General features: G+C 45.2%; 2 protein-coding genes across 3 annotated transcripts in view; both read left to right on the forward strand.

Moving 5' to 3' along the window:
- Nucleotides 1-10,082, forward strand: part of b4galnt4a (beta-1,4-N-acetyl-galactosaminyl transferase 4a) — a 120,701-nt gene extending 110,619 nt beyond the window's left edge. Inside the window, exons 9-20 of the mRNA XM_076088836.1 lie at nt 663-729; nt 3,113-3,277; nt 3,578-3,687; nt 4,503-4,603; nt 4,873-4,946; nt 5,047-6,571; nt 7,042-7,427; nt 7,547-7,700; nt 7,811-7,883; nt 8,607-8,760; nt 8,981-9,107; nt 9,848-10,082. Coding sequence (XP_075944951.1) covers nt 663-729; nt 3,113-3,277; nt 3,578-3,687; nt 4,503-4,603; nt 4,873-4,946; nt 5,047-6,571; nt 7,042-7,427; nt 7,547-7,700; nt 7,811-7,883; nt 8,607-8,760; nt 8,981-9,107; nt 9,848-9,962 — 3,051 coding nt within the window. The 3' untranslated portion in view covers nt 9,963-10,082. The remainder of the gene's footprint in view (nt 1-662; nt 730-3,112; nt 3,278-3,577; nt 3,688-4,502; nt 4,604-4,872; nt 4,947-5,046; nt 6,572-7,041; nt 7,428-7,546; nt 7,701-7,810; nt 7,884-8,606; nt 8,761-8,980; nt 9,108-9,847) is intronic.
- A 5,041-nt stretch (nt 10,083-15,123) lies between these two features.
- Nucleotides 15,124-21,201, forward strand: part of abtb2b (ankyrin repeat and BTB (POZ) domain containing 2b) — a 43,131-nt gene continuing 37,053 nt past the window's right edge. For both annotated transcript variants that reach the window (XM_076088837.1, XM_076088839.1), the window contains exon 1: nt 15,124-16,018. In XM_076088837.1, coding sequence (XP_075944952.1) covers nt 15,124-16,018 — 895 coding nt within the window. The remainder of the gene's footprint in view (nt 16,019-21,201) is intronic.

Here is a 21,201-nt window from a genome sequence, read left to right on the forward strand (position 1 = left end):
GAGTAGCATACAATATACTGGAGAAATCTTACAAAACAAATGCCGGGCCTTCACGTAGCAATTGGTGCTACGTGAATGACAATCTAAAACGATGAGTGTGTGTGCTACATGCACACGTGGAGGTATTTGCATGAGCCTAAGGAGGGTGTTTATATTTGTATTCTCAACCCGAGGGCTGGAAAATGGCCTGTCTCCTGTCATTATATCCTTGGTAACCAGAAGTGACGTGGTAATTGTGAAATCTATTTAAAAGAATTGTAGCTTCTCTCCCCCCACGCTTCTCTCTGTTTTCAGGTCATTACTAGATCTTCCTCTTCACGCCTACTTGTCACGGCTCTGTTCTCGCTCTGCTCGCTGTCTGTTTTCTCATGTGTTTTTTTTTTTTTTTTTCCTCCTTCAGTGGCCTCTTCTTTCTAGTTCTCATGCTCATGTGCCACACTTTTTTTTTCTTCTGCTTCCTCTTCTCACTCTGGCTAAGTGTGTTTATATAGAAATCCAGCATCGGATTGATCCTGTGATGCTGCTCAGATCAATAACACAGAGTGTCACAGTTTAGCCAGCAAACAGTGATGGATGAATTCCGCTCACCTTATACTTTCCACATGTTGACATTTAGTTTTCTGCCTTCACCTAATCCTCTCCCTCTCTGCTTTCACACACAGTGGCGTCCGTTCCTCCCTGGTCTGAAATATGAAGTGGTAGACTCAGCCTACATCTCCCTGTACACAGGTAAGAGCTATTCTGCCATGTCGTTGTACTGCATGAAAAGCTTCTTGTCTTAACTTAACACTTAATTGTCTTTAAAGTGTTTTGTTATTTGCAGCTAAGATACACGTGGGACCTTTTAATGATGTTTTCTATTTCTAGTTTTTTTTGTGCTCAGAGCTTGCCAAATAAAAACAGGAAATGATGCTACAAAAAAAAAAAAAACTTCATTAGTCTTGTCTGGTATCGATCGGTAGTTTAATGTCACAGAATCAGCCTTCTTTGAATCAAAATGTGCTTCTCTCTTGGCCCTTAAACAAACTCATATTTAAGTCTCGATGAAGGCTTGAAATCATATATCATATTTAGTTTCTTCTCGCAGAGGAGAAGCTGCAGATTGTCCCTTTGGGAGCATGACATGTCTTCTCTCTGTGGGGCCAAAGAGAAGATACAGAATGCAATAGATGCTCTATTTTCCTCCATAGGTGTCATTCGTAGCAGAGATGAGAGCACAAGCTCCCAAGTAGATCTCTAGTCTAGCCTCTATAGCTCCAAGAATAGCAGTGTGTCTCAGGGATTCAGCCTCGTTAACAAGGGGGAATGCCAGCTACACAGAGAATGATGTGTGGAGTTGTCATTTTGGGCAAAGCTGCAGGTTGCTGGGGATGTATGCCTTCTTGTGTATGACTGGCTCTGACAGGGAAGAAGGAAGCCTTGTACAGTTTATGAGGTCACTTGCTGGATACCATGTCCATGTGTTTAATATTCATTCCCGTTTGACACAGAGAAAGCTTTTGTAGGCTTTCCCAGTTTAATTAGGTCTCTGATTGGCTTTCAATTAACATCATTGTGAGTTCAGCAGTTGTAGCAGGTAAAGCTAGGGTTGGCAATCTGGAGAAACTAGCAATAGAACGCTAAATTTAAAAACAAATATTCTTTTTCCATGCAAGTAGCGAGCAGCACAAGCGCCAAAAGTCACTAAATCTAGTGAGAAAGTTGCCAAGTCTGCAACACTGCAGAACTCGCTACAAAGCCACTCCCCCAAAATGATCATGAACGTAAAACAACGATCATGGCTAATGTTAATACTCGCAGCTGTCAAGCTAGCAGTAGACTCCGGTACCGTGCAATGAGTGCATGGGCAGAGTGTGCGTAGGTAGGTAGACAGACAGACAGACAGACAGACAGACAGGTAGACAGACAGGTAGCCAATCATTTGACAGATTTATTACAGTCCTGCGGCAGCTACGGATACCGGATCTTTTTCTCTTTTTTTTGTTTTTCTTTTTTTTTTATGTCGGAGCGTTTGATTTATTGATTGCTGTCGGAATGTAAAGATAATTTCGGTTTCCAATTCTTGCCATAAACAAAAAAAACCTGCTGATCAAAACCAGTTTAAGTGTGTGTAATTGAATTTTTACAAATGAAATCCTGTATGTTATTAAATGTTTGTTCAGTGCAGCTCCAAATACTCCACATCAGCTGTTAATGAATTTACACCATCACACACACACACACACACACACACACACACACACACACACACACACACACACACACACACACGCACACACACACACGGATTTACTACGGAGACCAGGAAATTCAAATAGGCACAAAACTGTAAATGGTTTCCATATTTGCTTTTCATTACCATGCGGATGAGATCTCAATATCTATGCCATACAGAAATAGTGTTGTATTTTATTTTTATCACAACCCAACTACATCTGTGCAACATGATAGAAGTTAATCAAAAGAAAGAGAAGGAGAGCTCTGTTGTTTTCCCTGTTTGTTTGCTTCTTGCGAGGATTTCAGTAACGTAGATAATTAGTGATTCTTGGCAAGGCTCGTGTGTAGTGTAAACCAGGTATGAGATCAGCAGATGTCTTATTGTCGGAGGAAACAAAAGAGGCTTTCTCAGTGTAGCGTGTGCACAGAGAGACACACACACACACACACACTGAACGTGCAAACTCCACCCTAAAAACGATGCTGACCACCACGTTAATTATAAAGCATTTCTCCCATCAGGCCCTGCTCCTGACATGCCATTAATCACAGATGCTCTCCCCTCCTTCTCTGCTATCGATTGGTATAATTATGACTCTGCTCTGTATTTGTTTTCTTCCAACTTTTTTTCTGATCCTCTCACGTCATCCTCAGCTTTGGCTCTCTTCCTCTTCTCCCTTTGCTTCCTCCGCTCTGCTTTTGTCTTTTTTTACTCCCTGTTCTTCACATTTTCATGGTCTTTTTTATGTTGATTGCGGTATTATCCTTCCAACAGCTAACGTAAAATTTGGCCAGCATTAAATCAAACATTCGCATAAAAACAGCGAAATAATGATCTTCCCCTTTCCCTATACTACATCATCTCTGCCTCACTCTCCGTCTCTGTATTTTTCAGACGAGTCCAATCTGAAGATGAACAGTGTGGACCACATCCCCCAGACCCTGGCCAGTCACATCCGTCTCCCGGTGGAGTCTCATCCCCAGAGTCTGCAGGGAGGCAGCATCACGCAGCACGGAGCAGATATGCTGAAGCCGGACCCCAGGGACACCTTCTACAGCAGTAAATCTAACAGTCATCGTTTCAGGCTGTCCTCATCCTGATTTTCTGGCCTGTCGTCTTCTCTATCTGACTGATTGACTGTCTGCCTCACAGTCTCTCTGGCTGTCAGTTCAGCTGTATTCAGACTCTTGTCATTTCGTCAGGCTGGCTGTGTTCCGCTTTTTGTGTTTTCCTCCTCGTTTTGTCGCTGCCTTGATCATCTCCCAGCTTTCTGACTCTTAAATCTGTTGAAAGCAGAATTCCATATACACGTTTGTTTGTACCAGATCTCAAATATGTACCTCTCTTTCTCCTCCTCAGCTCCTATGATCAACCCCTTCCGACTGGAAAATGTTCTACCGGCATGTCTCTACTCGCCAACATATGTTGTCAAAGATTTTCCCATCGCCAGATACCAGGGTCTGCAATTTGTAAGTCACCTTCCCCCTGCGGCCATTTCAACATAGCTTCTTTGCTTTAGCTCTGATATAGACAGATTTTAGACCATGTTTTAAGAACGTCATTACATGTTTTAAAAATGCATAAAAACCTGTAAATATTTAACTAACACATTCACAGTATAACTGATTATTTTTCGTCATCTATACAGATTCTGTATACTCGTATCATGACGAAGGCTAAGACTAGACCTCTACTATACCTTCATTTTTCAACCTTTAATAACCTTAATTCAAACAAAACGTATAATATATATCTATTAAACGTAATTTCAACGTCAAATTGCTTAGTCGGTCAGTATGCGTGAGAGAGTGAGTTCTTACTAAAATTAGACCTATGTGCTCACCCGAATTACTATGAATATCACGACAGTATCATTTTAACTTGCTTAAAAGTATGCCCCTTGCAGAGTCTGCATAATGTTCAGATCAACTGGCTAGAGGAGAAAAGAGCAGAGGAGCTAGGTCTATGCTGGTTTGGTCATCACAGCTGCATCGCTCCTGTTGTATCAGAACACATTGAGGAAGCGTGAGGGAGGCAGTGTTGAGCGCTGCTCCCCCCTTTAGGACAACAGGAGTTACTGCAGCGGCTGCAGAGATTAAGTGGAAATTCACAACATGGCAAATCCATTTTAGATTTGACAGGAATCACAAAGCATGATGTAGAGCAAGAGGCTGATTTTGATTAAATGCTGGTATTAATATAATCCTTAAAGAATACTACTAAATGAAAATCAACCCCTTTTATAAGTTATTGAATTTTTGATTGACGTCACATTTTTCTTTAGGTCTATCTGTCCTTCGTTTACCCGAATGACTTCACACGTCTCACCCACATGGAGCGAGAGAACAAGTGTTTCTACAGAGAGTCCCCTATCTACTTGGAGAAGTAAGGACATCATTGCTTTTATCGCTTGGAGAGCAAAGGGAACATTTGTCTCTGTCTTGTATATATGAGCGAGTAAACTGATTATGCAGAATAACTGCTCAAGTGTCTGTGAATTTGATGGCGGTGATTCATTCGACCTCTCGCCAAGAGATTAAGTTTATTATGCTGCGAGGCACATTGAAACGTCAACCTTCTTTTAATGTGTGTGTTTATGTGTGTGTCAATGTGTGTGTTTATGGGTGTGCGCTGCCTCCTCTTGTGTCTGCCAGGTTTGGTTTCTACAAATATATGAAGATGGATGAGGAGGAAGATGACAGACCGTTCTTCTTCCCTAACCCAGATGGTAAACTAATAATGAACAAACGCACACTTACACACATACTGTATATACACACAAGTACTATACACACAATGCCTTTGTAACTTTGTGTTATTGTCTCCAGATTTCTTAGATGAAGAGGAGGTGGTAGATGTGGAGGACGAGGAAGAGATCGTTGGCACGCAGTCACCCAAGAAGCCCTCTCATCCCAGCCAGACCAGCCACACCTCCTACCCCTCCCATCAGCGCTCAAAGCCTGCGCCGACACCAGCTGGCAGAGAGGGGGGAGAAGAGGAGGCGGACCCTAATGAAGAGGAGGAGGGAGCTGTCAACAGTATCATACACCGAAGAGAAAGGAGACATTTTCCTCACAGAGATGTACAGATTGGAAGGGATCTGGATAGAGACTGGGGAAGAGATCACACAAGCATGAGACAGGACGCCAGGAAGGGACCCGAAGAGCTCCATACCAGGGTGCTTCAGCCTGACACGGACAGTGTAGTCCGCGGTCGCTCCCTGACTTGGATCCGCACCGGTCCTGCAGAGTTGAGCCCTGGCAGGAAAGGAGGAGGAACAGGTGGCGGGGGAGGAGAGAAAGGAGCTGAAACACTGCCGAAACTGAGCAAGTCTTCACTCCTTTTCCCCCAGAAGTCCTCCCTCTCGGCCCTTGCCAGCCGAGCCAAGCAGATCCTCAGCAACTCTGCCCATAGTAACAACCTCCACGATGACAACCACAAGCTCGCTGGGAACAAGAAGGAGAAGAAGGACGAGAACAAGATCTACATCACCAGGCCTCGACCTGCCAAGGAGCGGGAGAAGGACAGGGAGAGGGAGAGGGAGCAGCGTCGAGAGAGGAGGGAGGAGAGGGCATCTCGCCACCCTAGAGAGGTGTTCCCGGGGGTCTTTCTGTACCAAACTGGGAAGACCACAAGGCTGGTAAACCTGGGTGCCAAAGGAGGAGGCATGACAAGAAGTAGAAGTCTTGTTAGTGCCCCTCAGCTCTGGCCCAACCCCCCCACAAAAGAGGGTAAGACATTTCCCCACAATGGAAGCATCAACACGCGGGACGAAAGTGTACAGAAGTCTGCCAGCAGGGCAGCAGGGGCAAAACAACCGGAGAAAAGCAAGAGGAAAGGGGAGCACCGGAATTTAAAGACTACCGCCACTGCTGATGTGCCCAGCAAAGGTGACCCGCTAACCCCTCTGTCCCATCATCACGATCCCCCTCCAGTTACCCAGCAAAGGTTAAACGCCACAGAAAACACACTCCAAGGCCAAGCACGGGTCACCTCTTACCTCAGGACCTCCGAGATCACAGAGTCCCATCAGCAGCCAGACCCGGACCCCAACCCGCCAGAACTCGGCCAGGACACAGGCCGCTCTAATCCTGACCCCGACCCCGAGCCAGAACCGGAGGAGGGCGAGATGTCGGACTACAGCTACGAGGAGGTCGAGGCTCGGCCGGGTTGGGCAGAGGAGAGCATCAACTGGCAGAGGACCTTCTCGGTCAATCCGATGGACTTTGAGCTGCTGCGCTCTGACTGGAATGACCTGCGCTGCAACGTGTCTGGCAACCTCCAGCTGGCAGAGAGTGAGGTGGTGGACGTCCTGGCGCAGTACATGGAGAAACTCAACGAACGCAATGGAGGGTGAGGATAAAGGGAAGGCAACGGGAATAATGTGAGACTGAAAGGCTGCTTATGTTTCCCTGCAACCTTCTAAGTTCAAATATCCTTATCCCCATATTCCTTATGCTCAGCATTATCTGAAGCAAGAAGTCATTTCACTGAGAACATATTGGTCATGCCCCGGTGCTTTGACTTCATGTTAGCAGTCCTCTATGTGCCGATTACCATTTTCTTCAGCAGTGCTTACAAAATGATGTCATTTGACAAAAGTAGCTTGGCCGCTGTTTTCATTTTCTTCCCAAATCACACCATGCTGACTTCACTCTCGACAGAACATGTGTAGCCACTTCTTTTTAGGTGGTCTGCCTACAGTCAAAAAATAATTAATCCAGTTGGGAGAATAAAATAAGAAATTTGTGTTCTGCATTTGCATCCGCTCTCTTTCTTTCATATCACTTTCGATAGCTTTTTTTTCTCTGTCTTTGCCGCAGGATCTACACCCTGCTGCGAATTGTCAACGTTGAGAAGCGGCGCGACTCGGCGAGAGGGAACCGTTACCTCGTGGAGCTGGAGCTAATGGAGAGAGGCCGCAGCGTCGTCCGTCTGTCGGAATACATTTACCTTCTGCTGCATCGCAGCAGGCAGGGTGAGGAAAGTCTAGAGAACACTGACTTCGCTCCGGCCTCGGCACCGGCCTCGGCCCCGTCAGCTGCCCCGTCCAGCCTCGACACCCCACCTCCACCTCCCCCTCCCTCAACCAGGTCCCCCGTCCGGCCCGGAGCGACCCCCTGGAGCACCGCCTATGCTAAGCCTCTGCTCTGCCAGCCGGTCATGCTGCAGTGGAGGAAAGATGTCATGGTGCACTTTGTGGTGCCAGGTAAGTCAAAAGGGGGACTTTGGTTAACTTTCAAAACTGAATCAACAGTATTGAAAGTACAATAAATAAATGTTTTCTTTGATCCCTCTACTTTTCCCTTTGTTCTTACTGTCCTTCAGTGAAAAACCAGGCTCGCTGGGTACAGCAGTTTATCTCTGACATGGAGAATCTTCATCTCCAGACAAAGGATGACAATTTCAACATCATAATTGTCGACTTTGAGAGTGAAGACATGGACGTGGAGGAGGCACTAAGAGAGAGCAGTGTACCAAGGTGTGTGTGTGTGTATATAACACAATCAGCCCTGTGTATCAGGACTTTAAGTGCATTTTGAACTATTTTAGAATATTTCCAAATGTGAGTGTATGTTTTTGTTTTGACAGATATGAGTATCTAAGGAGAGAAGGGAACTTCGAGCGCTCAGCGGGACTGCAGATCGGAGTGGACACTATTGAGGTTAGAGAAACACACACAGAGGCGAGACAACAATATGCGAGCTGACAGGAAAAAGACACTCACTGGAAGGTCAGCCACTCACACTGACCGCATGACCTTTTCTGATGGACGGACAGAAAGAACACTCATGCATAATGAATGCATAACCGCTTGGCCAGTCTGTCATGGGCTGTGGATCTCGCCCCTTACCTCCGAGCCGCCTCCTGCTTCCCTTCGCCCTCTCCCACAGAGCCCAGCTGTGGCTGACAGGGAATCGCTTAGACAGTTAGCTGCATTTCCTCTGTCATGTGTATGCCATCGCTGTCACATCCATTCCCTTTCACAGGTTATTTGTGTGCATGTGCCCTTACGCCGCTTTCTGGCTGTCTCTCTGTCACACACGCATGCACACTCACCCACCCAGGGGTGTGGGGAGCGGCAGGAAGTATGGACAGACGTTGATCCGTCAGTTGAGTGTCGGGGCTGTCGCGGCGGGATGACAGGACTGTCACTCATGTCTGAATGACCTGCAGGCTCTGGAAGTGAAGACAAGCCACTGATGCTGAGCCCAGACCTCTCCACTTCCTTTAATCCTAAAATCCCACGTTATTCGAATGTGAACAACATACAGCTCATACACAGACTCATTCACGCACACTTTTTCTTCTTTAACATAAGATCTAGAGATGATTTAGATGTAATGAATCTGTGTGTGTGTTTGTTTGTTTGTGTTTCCCCTTGCAGGATAGTCACAGCATTGTGTTCCTGTGTGATCTGCACATCCACTTCCCTTTCAACATCTTGGAAAGCATCAGGAAGCACTGTGTGGAGGGACGCCTTGCTTTTGCTCCAATTGTCATGAGACTCGGCTGCGGCAGTTCGCCACGGGAGCCCGATGGTAACGCACAACAAAACACGCACGTGCACCGTTACACGCATTCACAGGCACACGTCTGCGCACATCCAGGAATAATCACACAGCTACTTTACATTCATAATACAGGTTTTCAATTTACATGCATAATAAAGGCTCTTGCATCAGAAGCACATACTTGTACTGCAATGGCGTGCAATGGGACCAGCGTTTCCTTTTAACTTACTTTTTGTTCTTTCCACAGGTTACTGGGAGGTGAACGGCTTTGGCCTGTTTGGAATCTATAAGTCCGATTTTGATAAGATTGGAGGGATGAACACAGAGGAATTCAAAGACCGCTGGGGTGGAGAGGACTGGGAGCTGCTGGACAGGTAACCCAGCAACAAGCCAACGCAGTAGCCCTGCAATGAATACTATTGGAGGGCTGCAGAGTTAGAGCGATATTAACATTTGAAGTTGTAGTTAAATTGTTTAGTCATTATATCCTTTTTAATGGTAGTTGTGTTGTACCAGATTGCATCACGTTGTACAGAAGCTTATACGATTGTTGCCACCTCCTGTATATTATAAGTCATTACTGTTAGGATACAATATTTATATTTATGTGTTGGGTTGTCTCTGTTGTACCTCGGGTGTGTACGGTAAATGTCCTCTTTTAAAGCAATGAAGGTGGATTGTGTGCACATACAAGTGCAGGACAAAAGCAGCAGCAGGAGGAACTGAGATAGTCTGCACAATGAATATTGCAAGCTCTCAGTGTTGAATGTTTTGGCCAGCAAGGTCTTTAAATATTCAGTGTGTGGAAATATCTTTTTTCACTTACATCAAGAAAGGCTGCTGCTTTCGAAACGTGTTGGAATTATGAGCTGAATTTGGGTATAGAAGCAGCCAGATGGATAATTCAGCAATTAAAACTAAAACGATCTGCATGTTTAGATAGCACCCAGATGTAAGTTGGGGAAATTGACACTTTAATAAAAGAAGAAAAAACGAGTTTTATCAGACTACAGGCCTCAGGAACAGTTGCTAAGGCTGTTAACTCAATATTTTCTCCACGGCATTGAACAGAACCCAGTTTTAACCCGGTGTTCCTCCCTCCCGCCCCCTCTAGGGTACTGCAGAATGGTTTGGAGGTAGAGAGACTGCGTTTGAGGAACTTCTTTCACTACTACCACTCCAAACGAGGCATGTGGAACGCCCAGAACAAGAAAACTCCAAAGGGATAGCGCCCCCTTCTGGTCTGAGGATTCTGAATCTACCTGCAAATCCACTGTGTGTGAGAGAGGGAGAGAGACCTGTGGGAGATCACTCACTGCCTGAACTCTGCCTTTATTTGAAACGGGCTCCTTTCAGGGATGCCTCTGCTTCTACATCAGCCCCTCCTGTATACTCGTGTGTACGAGGAAACGGAGTCGAAATCTGGACTTTACAAGCGAGCCGTTTACGCAAATAGACCTGAGTCATCACTTTGCCTCACTGACTGAACTACTGTACAGAGAGAAGAGAGGTATTTTTGTCGTCCTTCTCTCTGTCTATTTTTTTGGTGCAATTTTTTCAGACAGACTGGAAAGCAGCTGTGTGTGTGTGTGTGTGTGTGTGTGTGTGTGTGTGTGTGTGTGTGTGTGTGTGTGTGTGTGTGTGTGTGTGTGTGTGTGTGTGTGTGTGTGTGTGTGTGTGTGTGTGTGTGTGTGTGTGTGTGCGTGTATATATATATATATAGGTGTATGTGAGTGTGTTGCCGCTTGTGTGTGCATATGATGACAGAAAGCACCTTTTTTCTAACAAGGAGACGTGAAGACAACCTAAGATCTTTTTTTCTAACACGCTCTCGCGTGAGAGCCCAATAGAATGTGTGTCAACATGTTATTCAGACAGATTCAGACATGGTGGCGTAGATCGTGTCGTAGAGGAACTTTGTCTTTGGTAAAATAGTTTCTAAATACATCAGCTTCTACCTGTTGGATATAATTATGACCGAGGTGCTGACGTTCTCCTGATACCTGATATGATGAAACAAAGAAAGGTTGTGAATCAGAAAAGCCCTTTTCCAAACAGATAATGACGGATTTGGCATCTTTATATCTCTTTCTGTCCCTCTCTCTCCCTCTGTGTCTCTTTTATCTTCAACACATTGCGTGTCATGCAAATTTGTGTATTTGAGTTTTACGTACTACACCCGTAATAATGCTAGCTATCGGTTATGACTTATTTCATTTATTTTCATGAACTGAAGTTGGTTCTGCTGTTAGTTTTTTGTATTTGTTCTGACTGAGTATGGATGCACCAACGTTTGTGGTGCTATTTTCTGTTCTAAAACACTGAATTTGTGAACAGTTTACACATTTGAACTCTACTGACGGTATCCTCCATTCCCTCCACATCTCTGACCTCATTGTCAACTGGAACATACAACTGTAATAGGAGGGAAGCCGAGGACAGCAGCAGCTTTCTGACATTCGATTTCACGTTGTCACACCATTGTATGAAGCATTTTCTGAGCTGAAAGTTGCATTTTAAATATTGGATTTGAGGGATTAAACTCTGTCTCTCATATTAAAATACCACTGAGACAGTGGATGCTCAGCTATCGAGAAATATCGACACTCTTCTTTTAAGCTTGTGCAAAGCTCCAACAGAATGGAGACCACTTCACGTGTTGGACACAACGTGGCAAGGCATGGCTGTTTCACAAATGTGTGCCTTTATCAGGGTTTGGCTGCAGGCAGTTTTTAAACTACTTTAACGACAGAAAGGAGGGACAGACTAGAAATATACGGTTATTTATCAGCAGGCTGTAATGTCATTGTAAATTCAGATGAACTGTAAAAGAAAGAAACATGGTTCTCTTCAGTGGATTACGGAGACGCGTCGGAGTGTTTGTTGAATTACCTTAGAACCAGGAAGGAGTGGTCTTTGCAAGCCAGTTGCCCTGTTGGTGAGAAACACAGAGATGCTACTAATGACTACTGAGTGAAATCAGGAGGGGTGATGGAGACTCACTGGCAGCTGCAGTCCAGCAGGACCCCACCTGCTCCCATTCGTTTTTTTTTGGCTGGAGGCCGGGCTCCTAATGCCTCTGTTTATGCAACATGGTACTTATATTGATGGAGAGTGGCTTGAGGGCTCAAGGCTGGACACACATGTGGAAGACAATTAATGATCTGTTGTTGACTATATGATTGTCAAAATGCCCTCCAAGACCCTTTCTTTGCCTCTACGGGAAAAGGGTCTACTGTACGTCATTTATCACTGAGATGGGACTATTTAAAGAACAAAAGAATCGCATTAAATATAATATTATATATGTATATATATGTGTATATATATATACATATATAAGAAACACAAAAATGAAAAATAGGAATATACATTCCAAGGTAATTTCTGTGAAATTGTTTTGTAGAGAAAAGGTTTTAAGAATGTATTGTACTTTTATTTTAATTTGTTGGGTTTTTTTTGCAAATAAAATTTTATGCTTACGTCCAGGTAATTTTTCAGATGTTTTTTTTCTTTTTTTTTCTTTGTTGTGTGTTACTTTTGTAAGACATTTGTGAAACATAATCAGCTACAACAACTCTATTCCTTATCTGACCACATGGTGGTGCTCCACCCATACATGCATACCTGCAGACTTAGAGCGTTTGCATGGCTTCCAACACATGAAAATGACTGAAGGATATACATATTTTGAGCAGGGGCTGGGTTGATTCAGTGTCGGAGAAAAGACTCAATATGGCCGAGTAGACGGACGAGATGAACATTGCTAGTGTGCAAAATCCCCTTCCTACACACTCACAAACACTGTCTCTGATCATTTGCTTTATGCAAACAATTCAACCATTCTTAACCAAATATGAGAAGCTCATTTTGATCATTCCAGTTAGGTGACATGATGGGGCTTTTTTTTGTTCCCGAAAAGTGTTCAAAACTCAATAGGTTTGTAACAAATCAATACAATTCACTATACAGCTTAAAAGAAGCGAATGTGGCTCAAAACTCTGATTGACCTGTCAAAACAATTACTTGAGCTTTTTACAAATCATAAAAACGTATATACTGCTCGATTGTTTAAATTGATAACTTTTATTACGAGCTACAAATGCAAAGTAAATATGAAACCATGTCAAAAACCCTCTGTAACCCTCTGAGGCTGACATCCAGTTACGCATTTGAAGTTCTATTGATGTAATATCACATTGTGTTTTATGACCAACGCAGAGAGAAGAGCAAACACGGAGCTTAATATTTTGAACTCCAGCAGAGCTCTAATGTTTTCAGGATCACATTCAATTATTTGCAGATGTTTTGTTTTGAGTTGTTGAGTGTTTGCCACTTTGCTCTGGGGGGGGTGGTCTCTGCCCCGAGCATGCACGCACACAGAGAGATCATGAGGTGAACGCTGTCCACACTGTCCACGCTACAGCTACATGAGGTCTGGATGAGGCAAGTGCTCACCTCCGATGATCTCCTCTACGCCCTGTGTGTCTTCTGATCTCATTTAGAAAGGTTTTTGACTAATAGACTGAAAGGTTGACTCCCTACTCCTTCCTCTGACTGAGTGATTCATAGTGTGTGTGTGTGTGTGTGTGTGTGTGTGTGTGTGTGTGTGTGTGTGTGTGTGTGTGTGTGTGTGAGAGAGAGAGTCACTTTTTCCACTTTAACTGCATACATTATGTCTTCTAACATCCAGGTCTGTATTTGTGCAAGAAAACATTCATTACAGCCACTTTCACAATGTGTTGCAGTCTCACATGCATGCAGGTTGAGTGTTGGGCCCTAAACCGATTATGTAATAATGTTGGACTCTGTCCCAGTGGAGGCACACCCTGCCTGTCTATGTGAGTGTGGAGTGATGAGAAGCAGGTAGTCACAGCCCTCTTCAACATGTTTGCTTTATTTTACGTCAAGCATGTTAAAGCACCTCACCAGAAACAACAAACAGGGCCGCGCGACTCTCCAAAAACTGAAGTTTCGTAAGAGGATTTGCTCAAAGTTTGTTTTTAAAAGCGACGACCTGACACTTTTTCGTCATTACCTCTGCTAAATTGGTACTGAACGCGCACAAAGTAGTGGACTGGGTACAAATTATATGAGCCACAACACATTTCCTTAGTTGAAAAAGCTAAATACCATGTACTTATTTAAGCTATTACAACACATCTGTCTTCTTTACAATCCCAAATAAGCTTTTAAAGTGCATTTTCAGTGAAAACCCTAAGCTCAAAGTAAACACTACTCCACCTCTTACGTTATTACCACGGGCTTTACGGATTCGATTTCTGTTTCAGACTGCAGGTGAGGGATTAGCTAATGTGCAGGCTGCAAGCCAAGTCTCCCAGAGCCAACACGAGGAGATAACTCAAGTCTGCTTGGTGTGCTTGCGTGTTTAGTTCCAGGTAACTAACCAGAAGAATTTCCCCAGACCCAGCCACATAACAACTAACGGGGAACATGAGTCAAGGGTTTAATCTGTCATGGATAAATCAAAGCTGTTTACATTACTATATTTACTTGTAGTATAATTTGTTGTAAAATTATAATAAAGACTGTGAACACACGTGTAAAACAGCTGAAGGTATTACGAGGATTTGTGTGAATGTGTATAAAATAAGTATGTTACTCGAGCAAGAAAGCAAATAGCCTGCAGACATATCTGGGTCACACATGATAAGAGGAATTTGTTTGATGCTCGTCCGAACAAACAAAGTTTACTTGTTCGCCCAAATTCAGGAAACAATTGGATCGGGTCCGTGATTGGCTGCCCGCAAAAGTCGGCCCTCTCCTGATTGGTGCTCGAGCTGCTTCCGTGTTGTCATTCATCAACGGTCCCTCCTCACGCACATCTGTAACTGAGCGTCTCCGACAGGCTGTTCCTGACCGAGCACCCCGGAACGGGAGAGCGATGAGGTAGTCTCGGGACTTTTTTTCACGGATATCTGCAGAAACGAAACAGCTTGTATGTCTGTTGAGCGGCTGAAAGGTGACATGTTGTAACACGCGCGCGCGGGTCTGGCTGTATTCAGAGAGCGAGGAGGCACTTCATCGTGTTTTAACAGACTGTGGATCCCGGAGGAAAGTTTAAATCACTGCGCTGCCCGGGGAAAGGTGAGACGGGTGCGACTTTAATTTCCTCGGCAGTCTCGTTTGTTAATGACAATATTGGGTGTTTTTTTTTAACAACACGTTTGCTCGAAGGATTTTATCTGTTTCGCTGCCCTGCACTGAACTCTGTTTAGCAGCATGTCTGGCAAGTGTGCCGCTGCGTAACCAGTTCGTCCTGCTCCGCGGGGAGTTTCGACTGCTGCTTGTTGACTTCAGGTAAACTGTTTTTAACAAGGTTTTCCGCTCCTCCAAAAAGACACTCACTGCAGAAAGAGTTTCACAATAATGGCCGGTTTGAGCAACGTCCACATGAAAACCCTGGAGGACCTGACGCTGGACTCCGGCTATGGAGCGGGGGACTCCTGCAAATCCCTCAGCCTGTCCTCCTCCAAGTCCAACTCCCAGGCCTTCATGACGGCCCCTCACCGGGGCAACTGGTGGTACTACTCCGGCTCCATGAACAGCAGGAACAACAGCTGGGACACGGTCAACACTGTCCTCCCAGAAGACCCGGAGGACATCTTCTCCAAGTGTCCCCGGTTACCCGAGTTGGAAGAGTTCCCCTGGATGGAAGAGGACGTGGCCAAGATCCTTCGCAAAGTGGCCGGGAGTGGGAGCGCTAAAGGGGGGCCGCCTACACCTGTGTTCTCTCCGGAGGCCGTGAGGCGGCTGTCCGCTCTCCTCCGCAGGGCTCTCATCCGCATCTCCAGAGAGGCTCAGCGGCTCAGCGTCATGCACTGCCGCTGCACGCGCTTCGAGGTGCAGAGTGCCATGCGGCTGGTGCTCAGCTGGGCCCTGGCTGACCACTGCGTCTCCGCTACGGTCAAGGCCATCTCCATGTACAGCATGAGCGCCGGGGAGCTGCTGAGGAAGGGCAAGTCCGCCCGCTGCGGCCTCTCCTTCTCCGTGGGACGCTTCTTCCGCTGGATGGTGGACACGCGCATCTCCGTGCGCATCCATGAGTACGCCGCTATATGCCTGACCGCATGCATGGAAGCCCTGGTGGAGGAGATAGGAGCCCGGGTGCTGGTGGCCGAGAGGGGTCATTCAGGGCCGGATTTGGGGTCATGGGGCGCCCCAGTGAGCGCAGAGGCCCTCGAGGGGGTGGTGAACAATGACGCGGAACTGTGGGGAGTCCTGCAGCACTATGAGCACCTGATCTGTGGGAAGAACGCCAATGGTAAATATATTATTTTTTTTCCTTTCAGTGCAGTTAAACCAACATAATGTTCAGTTGTTCTATGGGTTAATTGATTGAAATGGCAGCATTCAGTGTATGTTTTGCTGTGTGGTGATGTCAAAACACACCCCACACTTTTAATTTGTTTCTGTCCCGGTCACCACTTTCCACTCCCTCAGTGTGGAAAAGGTGAAATGTGGCCTGCTGCTGGATACAATAGCAGCTCTTTGTGCGTGAGCGTTTGACGGACTCCTTGCTAATTTGACCTGTCAGAATAGGAAAACACTGAACAGAGGCATCAGATACAAACAAAGAAGGTGTTTTGTTGCTGACCAGGGTCTTACGAGGAGAAATGAACAGCTGTTTTTGTGTTATTTGTTCAACAGCCAACTTTAAATTTTTGACAACTTCAATTGACCAGTTACAAGATTGAGTCCTCACAAGTCACTCTTGTTCCAAGGTTGCAATGTGGGGTGCAGATGGCCTTTCGTGCACAGGCAGGAGGCTTGTATGTTGACACAGCTCTCTGTTGAGGCGGACTTCACCTCTCATCCTCCTGCTGTGTTGGCTGCACTCCTTTCAAATCCTCCCCTTCTTCCATTTCCACATCCCCGCTCTCCTCCCGTTGGACAAATCCCATTCACCCACCACCATCTCCACATATCTTCCATCTCTCCCTCCTCTCTCTTCCAGCTCCAGCTGTGCATCCTATCCTGCTCCCTGTCCAGTTGTTTCCTCCACCCTCACATCCCTCTTCTATCAAACTCTCTCTACCGCCCCTCTTTGTCGAACCCCAGTAGACTCATAGCGCTCTTTCCGTGGCTGCTTTTGGCAGCCCAGCGTTGAGTTGATTCATGAGCTTGTGTTGGGACATTGTAACCAGCCTTTGTTTGTGGCCCACTACCAGCTCCCCGAAGCAGAGCTCTTCACTCCAGCACAATGGCCTTTTGTTGTGTGATCGTGCAGCTTAGCCCAACACAGAGGGAGTGAAAACAAATGCTGGGGAAGCTGGGCATACACATCCTTGTCCATACACATATATACATAACAGAGAGAGAGAGAGAGAGAGAGAGAAAGCTAGCTTTTATGACACGGCCGCAGGCTCACTGTTGATAAAAGTTAAGACGTTTTCATGCAGGAGCTCCTTTCTGTGCAAGCATTGGCATGTATGTGAAGAAGGGGTTAATGGCAACTTCCATTTAAGCCTGCAAGTGTTAAAAAGAATAGAGTGCAGTGCATTGGACCTGCCCATTATATGGCCACATGCTTGAGTTAGAGCTATTTCATTGCAAAATAAGTGAAAGAGCAGCTTTTGTTCCAGTATTTCACCGGATGTCTTTTGGTTGGGTCCTATTTTGGTGAGTTCAGTCATTGGTTTTGAAAGACGTACGTGTGTGTGTGTGTGTGTGTGTGTGTGTGTGTGTGTGTGTGTGTGTGTGTGTGTGTGTGTGTGTGTGTGTGTGTGTGTGTGTGTGTGTGTGTGTGTGTGTGTGTGTGTGTGTGTGTGTGTGTGTGAGAGATAGCAACAGACCCTTATTCTGACCACCCTAGCTTTTTATAGGCCCAAGAGCGGGCTGTGCAAGCCACATACCCATACCCCATTACCACCTGACACCTTAAACCTTACTTTCCGCTGCCCCCCCCCCCCCCCAGCCACACAACCATCAGTGTAAACAAAAGTAAAGATCCGCTTATTCCGCTCTCAAACCAGATGGTCTCGGGACGGGAGGTTAGACTACTGATCATGTGGAAGGATACAGTCTGATAAATCCTCCTCCTTCTTGATTTCTCTCCGACTCTTTCTCCTTCTCAGGGGCTGGCCCACATCTGGAACTCTTTAAGTCGAAATGACTTCTTTGGCTCCAATAACAGTTCTGAAAACTCCCTCCCTCCCCTCCTCCTGCCCTCTCTTGCTCACTCTCGCTTTTGCCTCTCTCTCTCTCTCTCTCTCTCTCTCTCTCTCTCTCTCCTATTTTTCTTTGCTATTGCGTTCACGTCCACTTCATCTGTATCTGTTTATGTCTTCTGGTCCACAGGGAGTGCATTAGAGGAACCCGGTTGTGATGTGCCAGGATCTTATTCATTACTCATGCACACACTTGCACGAGCACATTCCCGTGTACACGCACACACACACACACACACACACACACACCATGAAAACCCATTTAGTTTTCTTTGCATGGGTTCAAATGGCCCCACATCTCTGGTTGAACCCACTACACAGTGCCGCTTATACAGACGAATCCATTTGTCATTCATTTCTCCTCACAAGGAAATAGCACAAGCTTCCTGGTATAAATTGTATTGATAGTGCTGTGGGGCATTTCAAAGTGCAGAGTAGTAGCTTTACTAATGGACAGTGAAAGTGGCTCTGAAGTGATTGGTCTTCATGACTGGGACGCATGTGTCTGTTAAACTCTGGTCTGGCTGACGGATCAGTTTTGAGTTTTTGTGACACTTTGCAATGTTCTCAGAGTGTTTGTGTCTGTTTTTGTTGAATATATTTAGGTAGGCAAGCTAGTGACTTGACCTTTATCAACAGTGCTAACTCCCCACAGCGTTGTGGAAGATTGTGGTTGGAAAGTGCTTGTGGCTTGAATCTGTACTACTGTATGAATCGGATGTGAGAGAGAGCATTCATGCTCAGCTAAATGTACCTGGATGAATAAACTTTGATTTGGTCCAGCACTAAAAATAAAGCAAAGTTCAGCGTCTCTGCTCTAGCTCTATAAAAGTAGTAAAAAAGGGCTGCACTGAGGGAGCAAGACACATGATTTGCTGCTCAGTATTTCCCTAAATATGTATTTAGCCCAGAAAGAGGCGTGGGAACAGTGGGCAGAAAGATGCAGGGAGAGCAGCCCAGCACTGTGGTCACACAGATGGGGAAACCAGCACTCTGAAAATACACTCCATGCTCCACAAATCTGGAACCGGATCTAATAGAGTTTTGGAAAACGTATCAAGACGTTAATATTATGGTGAGATAGACTTATGTTCATCCGATAGGCGGGCTGCAAAATGTGCAGGCAATAACTTCCAGCCTGTGTTTGGCCTGAATAACTGTACGGATGAATTTGGGTTAACCATGTGAGCGCCATTAGAAGGTCAGAGCGTGTATAGAGTTAAAACCATAAGTAATGTATCTTTAGTGTAATAAGGGTTAATCCGTCACAAATCACTACAATTTCTGTTTGTGTGTGTGTGTGTGTGTGTGTGAGTGTTTTTTGTGCGGGTACCACCTCAGGCGGCTACACACACACACACTGATGGTCCATGTCAGTGTTTGCGCAGGCTTCTTGTCTGGTCCCAGCTGTAAAAACAGTGAGCCATTAGAGTGCTGGTGTGCACATGTGTTTCAATGTGCTCATCGGCGGGTGCTTGAATGTAGTTGTGTGGGTTTAGACTATTCTTGGAGAACCGTGAGTAATGCTTTTGCAGATATGACACCGCAGAAGATTTGTCAAGCTATTACAAAACCAACAATTACATTGATTCCACATCCTTTGACACGGGTCATTTAGTTTGTAAAATTAATAACAATAAAAGTCAAATAACACGGAAAGCTTACTCCCCTGGGTGTAGCCCGTCTTTACTCGCTCCTCTTTCTTTCTTGAAACCTCACAGTCATTATTTTGATCTCAAGCCACGCTCCTCCTTTTACATTACAGCAGCATGAGTCATGCTTCTTAACACTGTTTACAGTAACGCACTGATAGGGAGGAAGTGAAGAAAGACGAGGATGACAGAAAAAATGGCAATGGACACAAACAGTGACCGCAAACTTGAAAACGTCTGTGCCTTTGCGTCCTGATTTATTCTTTCTAATCACATCCTTGGAGAGTAGCGCTTGAGTCTATCCAGACAGAACAGGAGAGTTCAGATTGGTGTTGAGGCTCTTTGGCTCGTTTGAATTGGAAAAATGTGCAGCCAGTGTGTCACATGCGGTACCACAGAGTCCTGGCTATATGGTTCTGCAGGGAATCTGTCCTGCACGTTGGTTTGGGGTTGCAGCAGGAGTATCTAATGAGGGAAGCAGGAGCACTGGCTGGAAAGATGGCTGGAATCTTGGACCAGGCAGCGTAGCGCATTGCCTGGACGCGTGCAACGGTTTTGTTGAAAGGAACCGCTGTGCATCCCATCATCTCGGTGTGAAGTCTGGCTTAGAGGCAGCACTGCCACATGCACCTGTGTTGGGAGTCTGGCTCAGTCATTATCAAGCTGAAGTATGAAAATTCGGCTGAAGAGCCAACTTTGCTTGTGACTGCACAGGCCAATCCGTGCGTATGCCTCCTTGGATCATGTTGGCCTTGGTTGCCACAAGTTACCAGAGTTACAGATAATGATTCAACATTGGCTTTAATGTGTGAGACTGATGTTGAGGTGCAAGAGAAAATGCTGTCTAACCTAAGTGCTTAGACAGAGTGAGGAGGTGAGGATCAGTGCAAAAGGTTTGAGAAACATCGAGGCTTTTCTTCACCTAACATTTAGCTCCTGCAGCTCATATTTCTTTTCTCCCACTGACTGATATGCTGCTTGGGAAGCTCCGGTCTGTCTGACCTTTACATCAAATACCACCAAAGACCTGTGTAAATGTTGTCTGCTAAAATGTCCTGAGGCAGATATACATTTAGTAATAAAAAAGCTAATTGTTTAAATACACCCAATGAATTACTTGAAGAAAATTCATGTGAAAATGTATTTGACTAGACAAAGTCTATTTGCTCAATACAAAATATACAGTAATTATGAATAGAAATGCACCGTGTGCGTAGTAAGCTACTATATTATAGTTCTTGTACCCACCCTAGACATAAACCAAGAGCAGGCAGTCTGTAAGAAATCTGTCATTGCTACTAAAAGACTATCCATCTTACAGCCACATTAGCCTCTCACTCAGTTATTTAGGACAGAAATGGTTTAATTAAGTGTTACAGCATATGGTTTGCAAAGTAGGGCTGCACCCTGTTAGTCAACTAATTAGTCACTAAGATATCTTTAGTCAATTAGTTGTATTAAATGTCTTTTTCATGCTGAATGGCTTCTAGAAACCTCTGAGCACATCTCTGGTAAACACAATATTTAAAGTGATGCTTCTGTGATTCTTCGTTTGATATATTTGTCGGTTAAATGTACTTACTGATCAGTTGTTGAGTTTCTTTTGGTCGAGCACAGCCCCATTG

This window comes from Anarhichas minor, unplaced genomic scaffold (genome assembly GCF_050575085.1).
Source record: "Anarhichas minor isolate MPS153535 unplaced genomic scaffold, ASM5057508v1 ptg000011l, whole genome shotgun sequence".
In the NCBI taxonomy this organism is placed as follows: domain Eukaryota; kingdom Metazoa; phylum Chordata; class Actinopteri; order Perciformes; family Anarhichadidae; genus Anarhichas; species Anarhichas minor.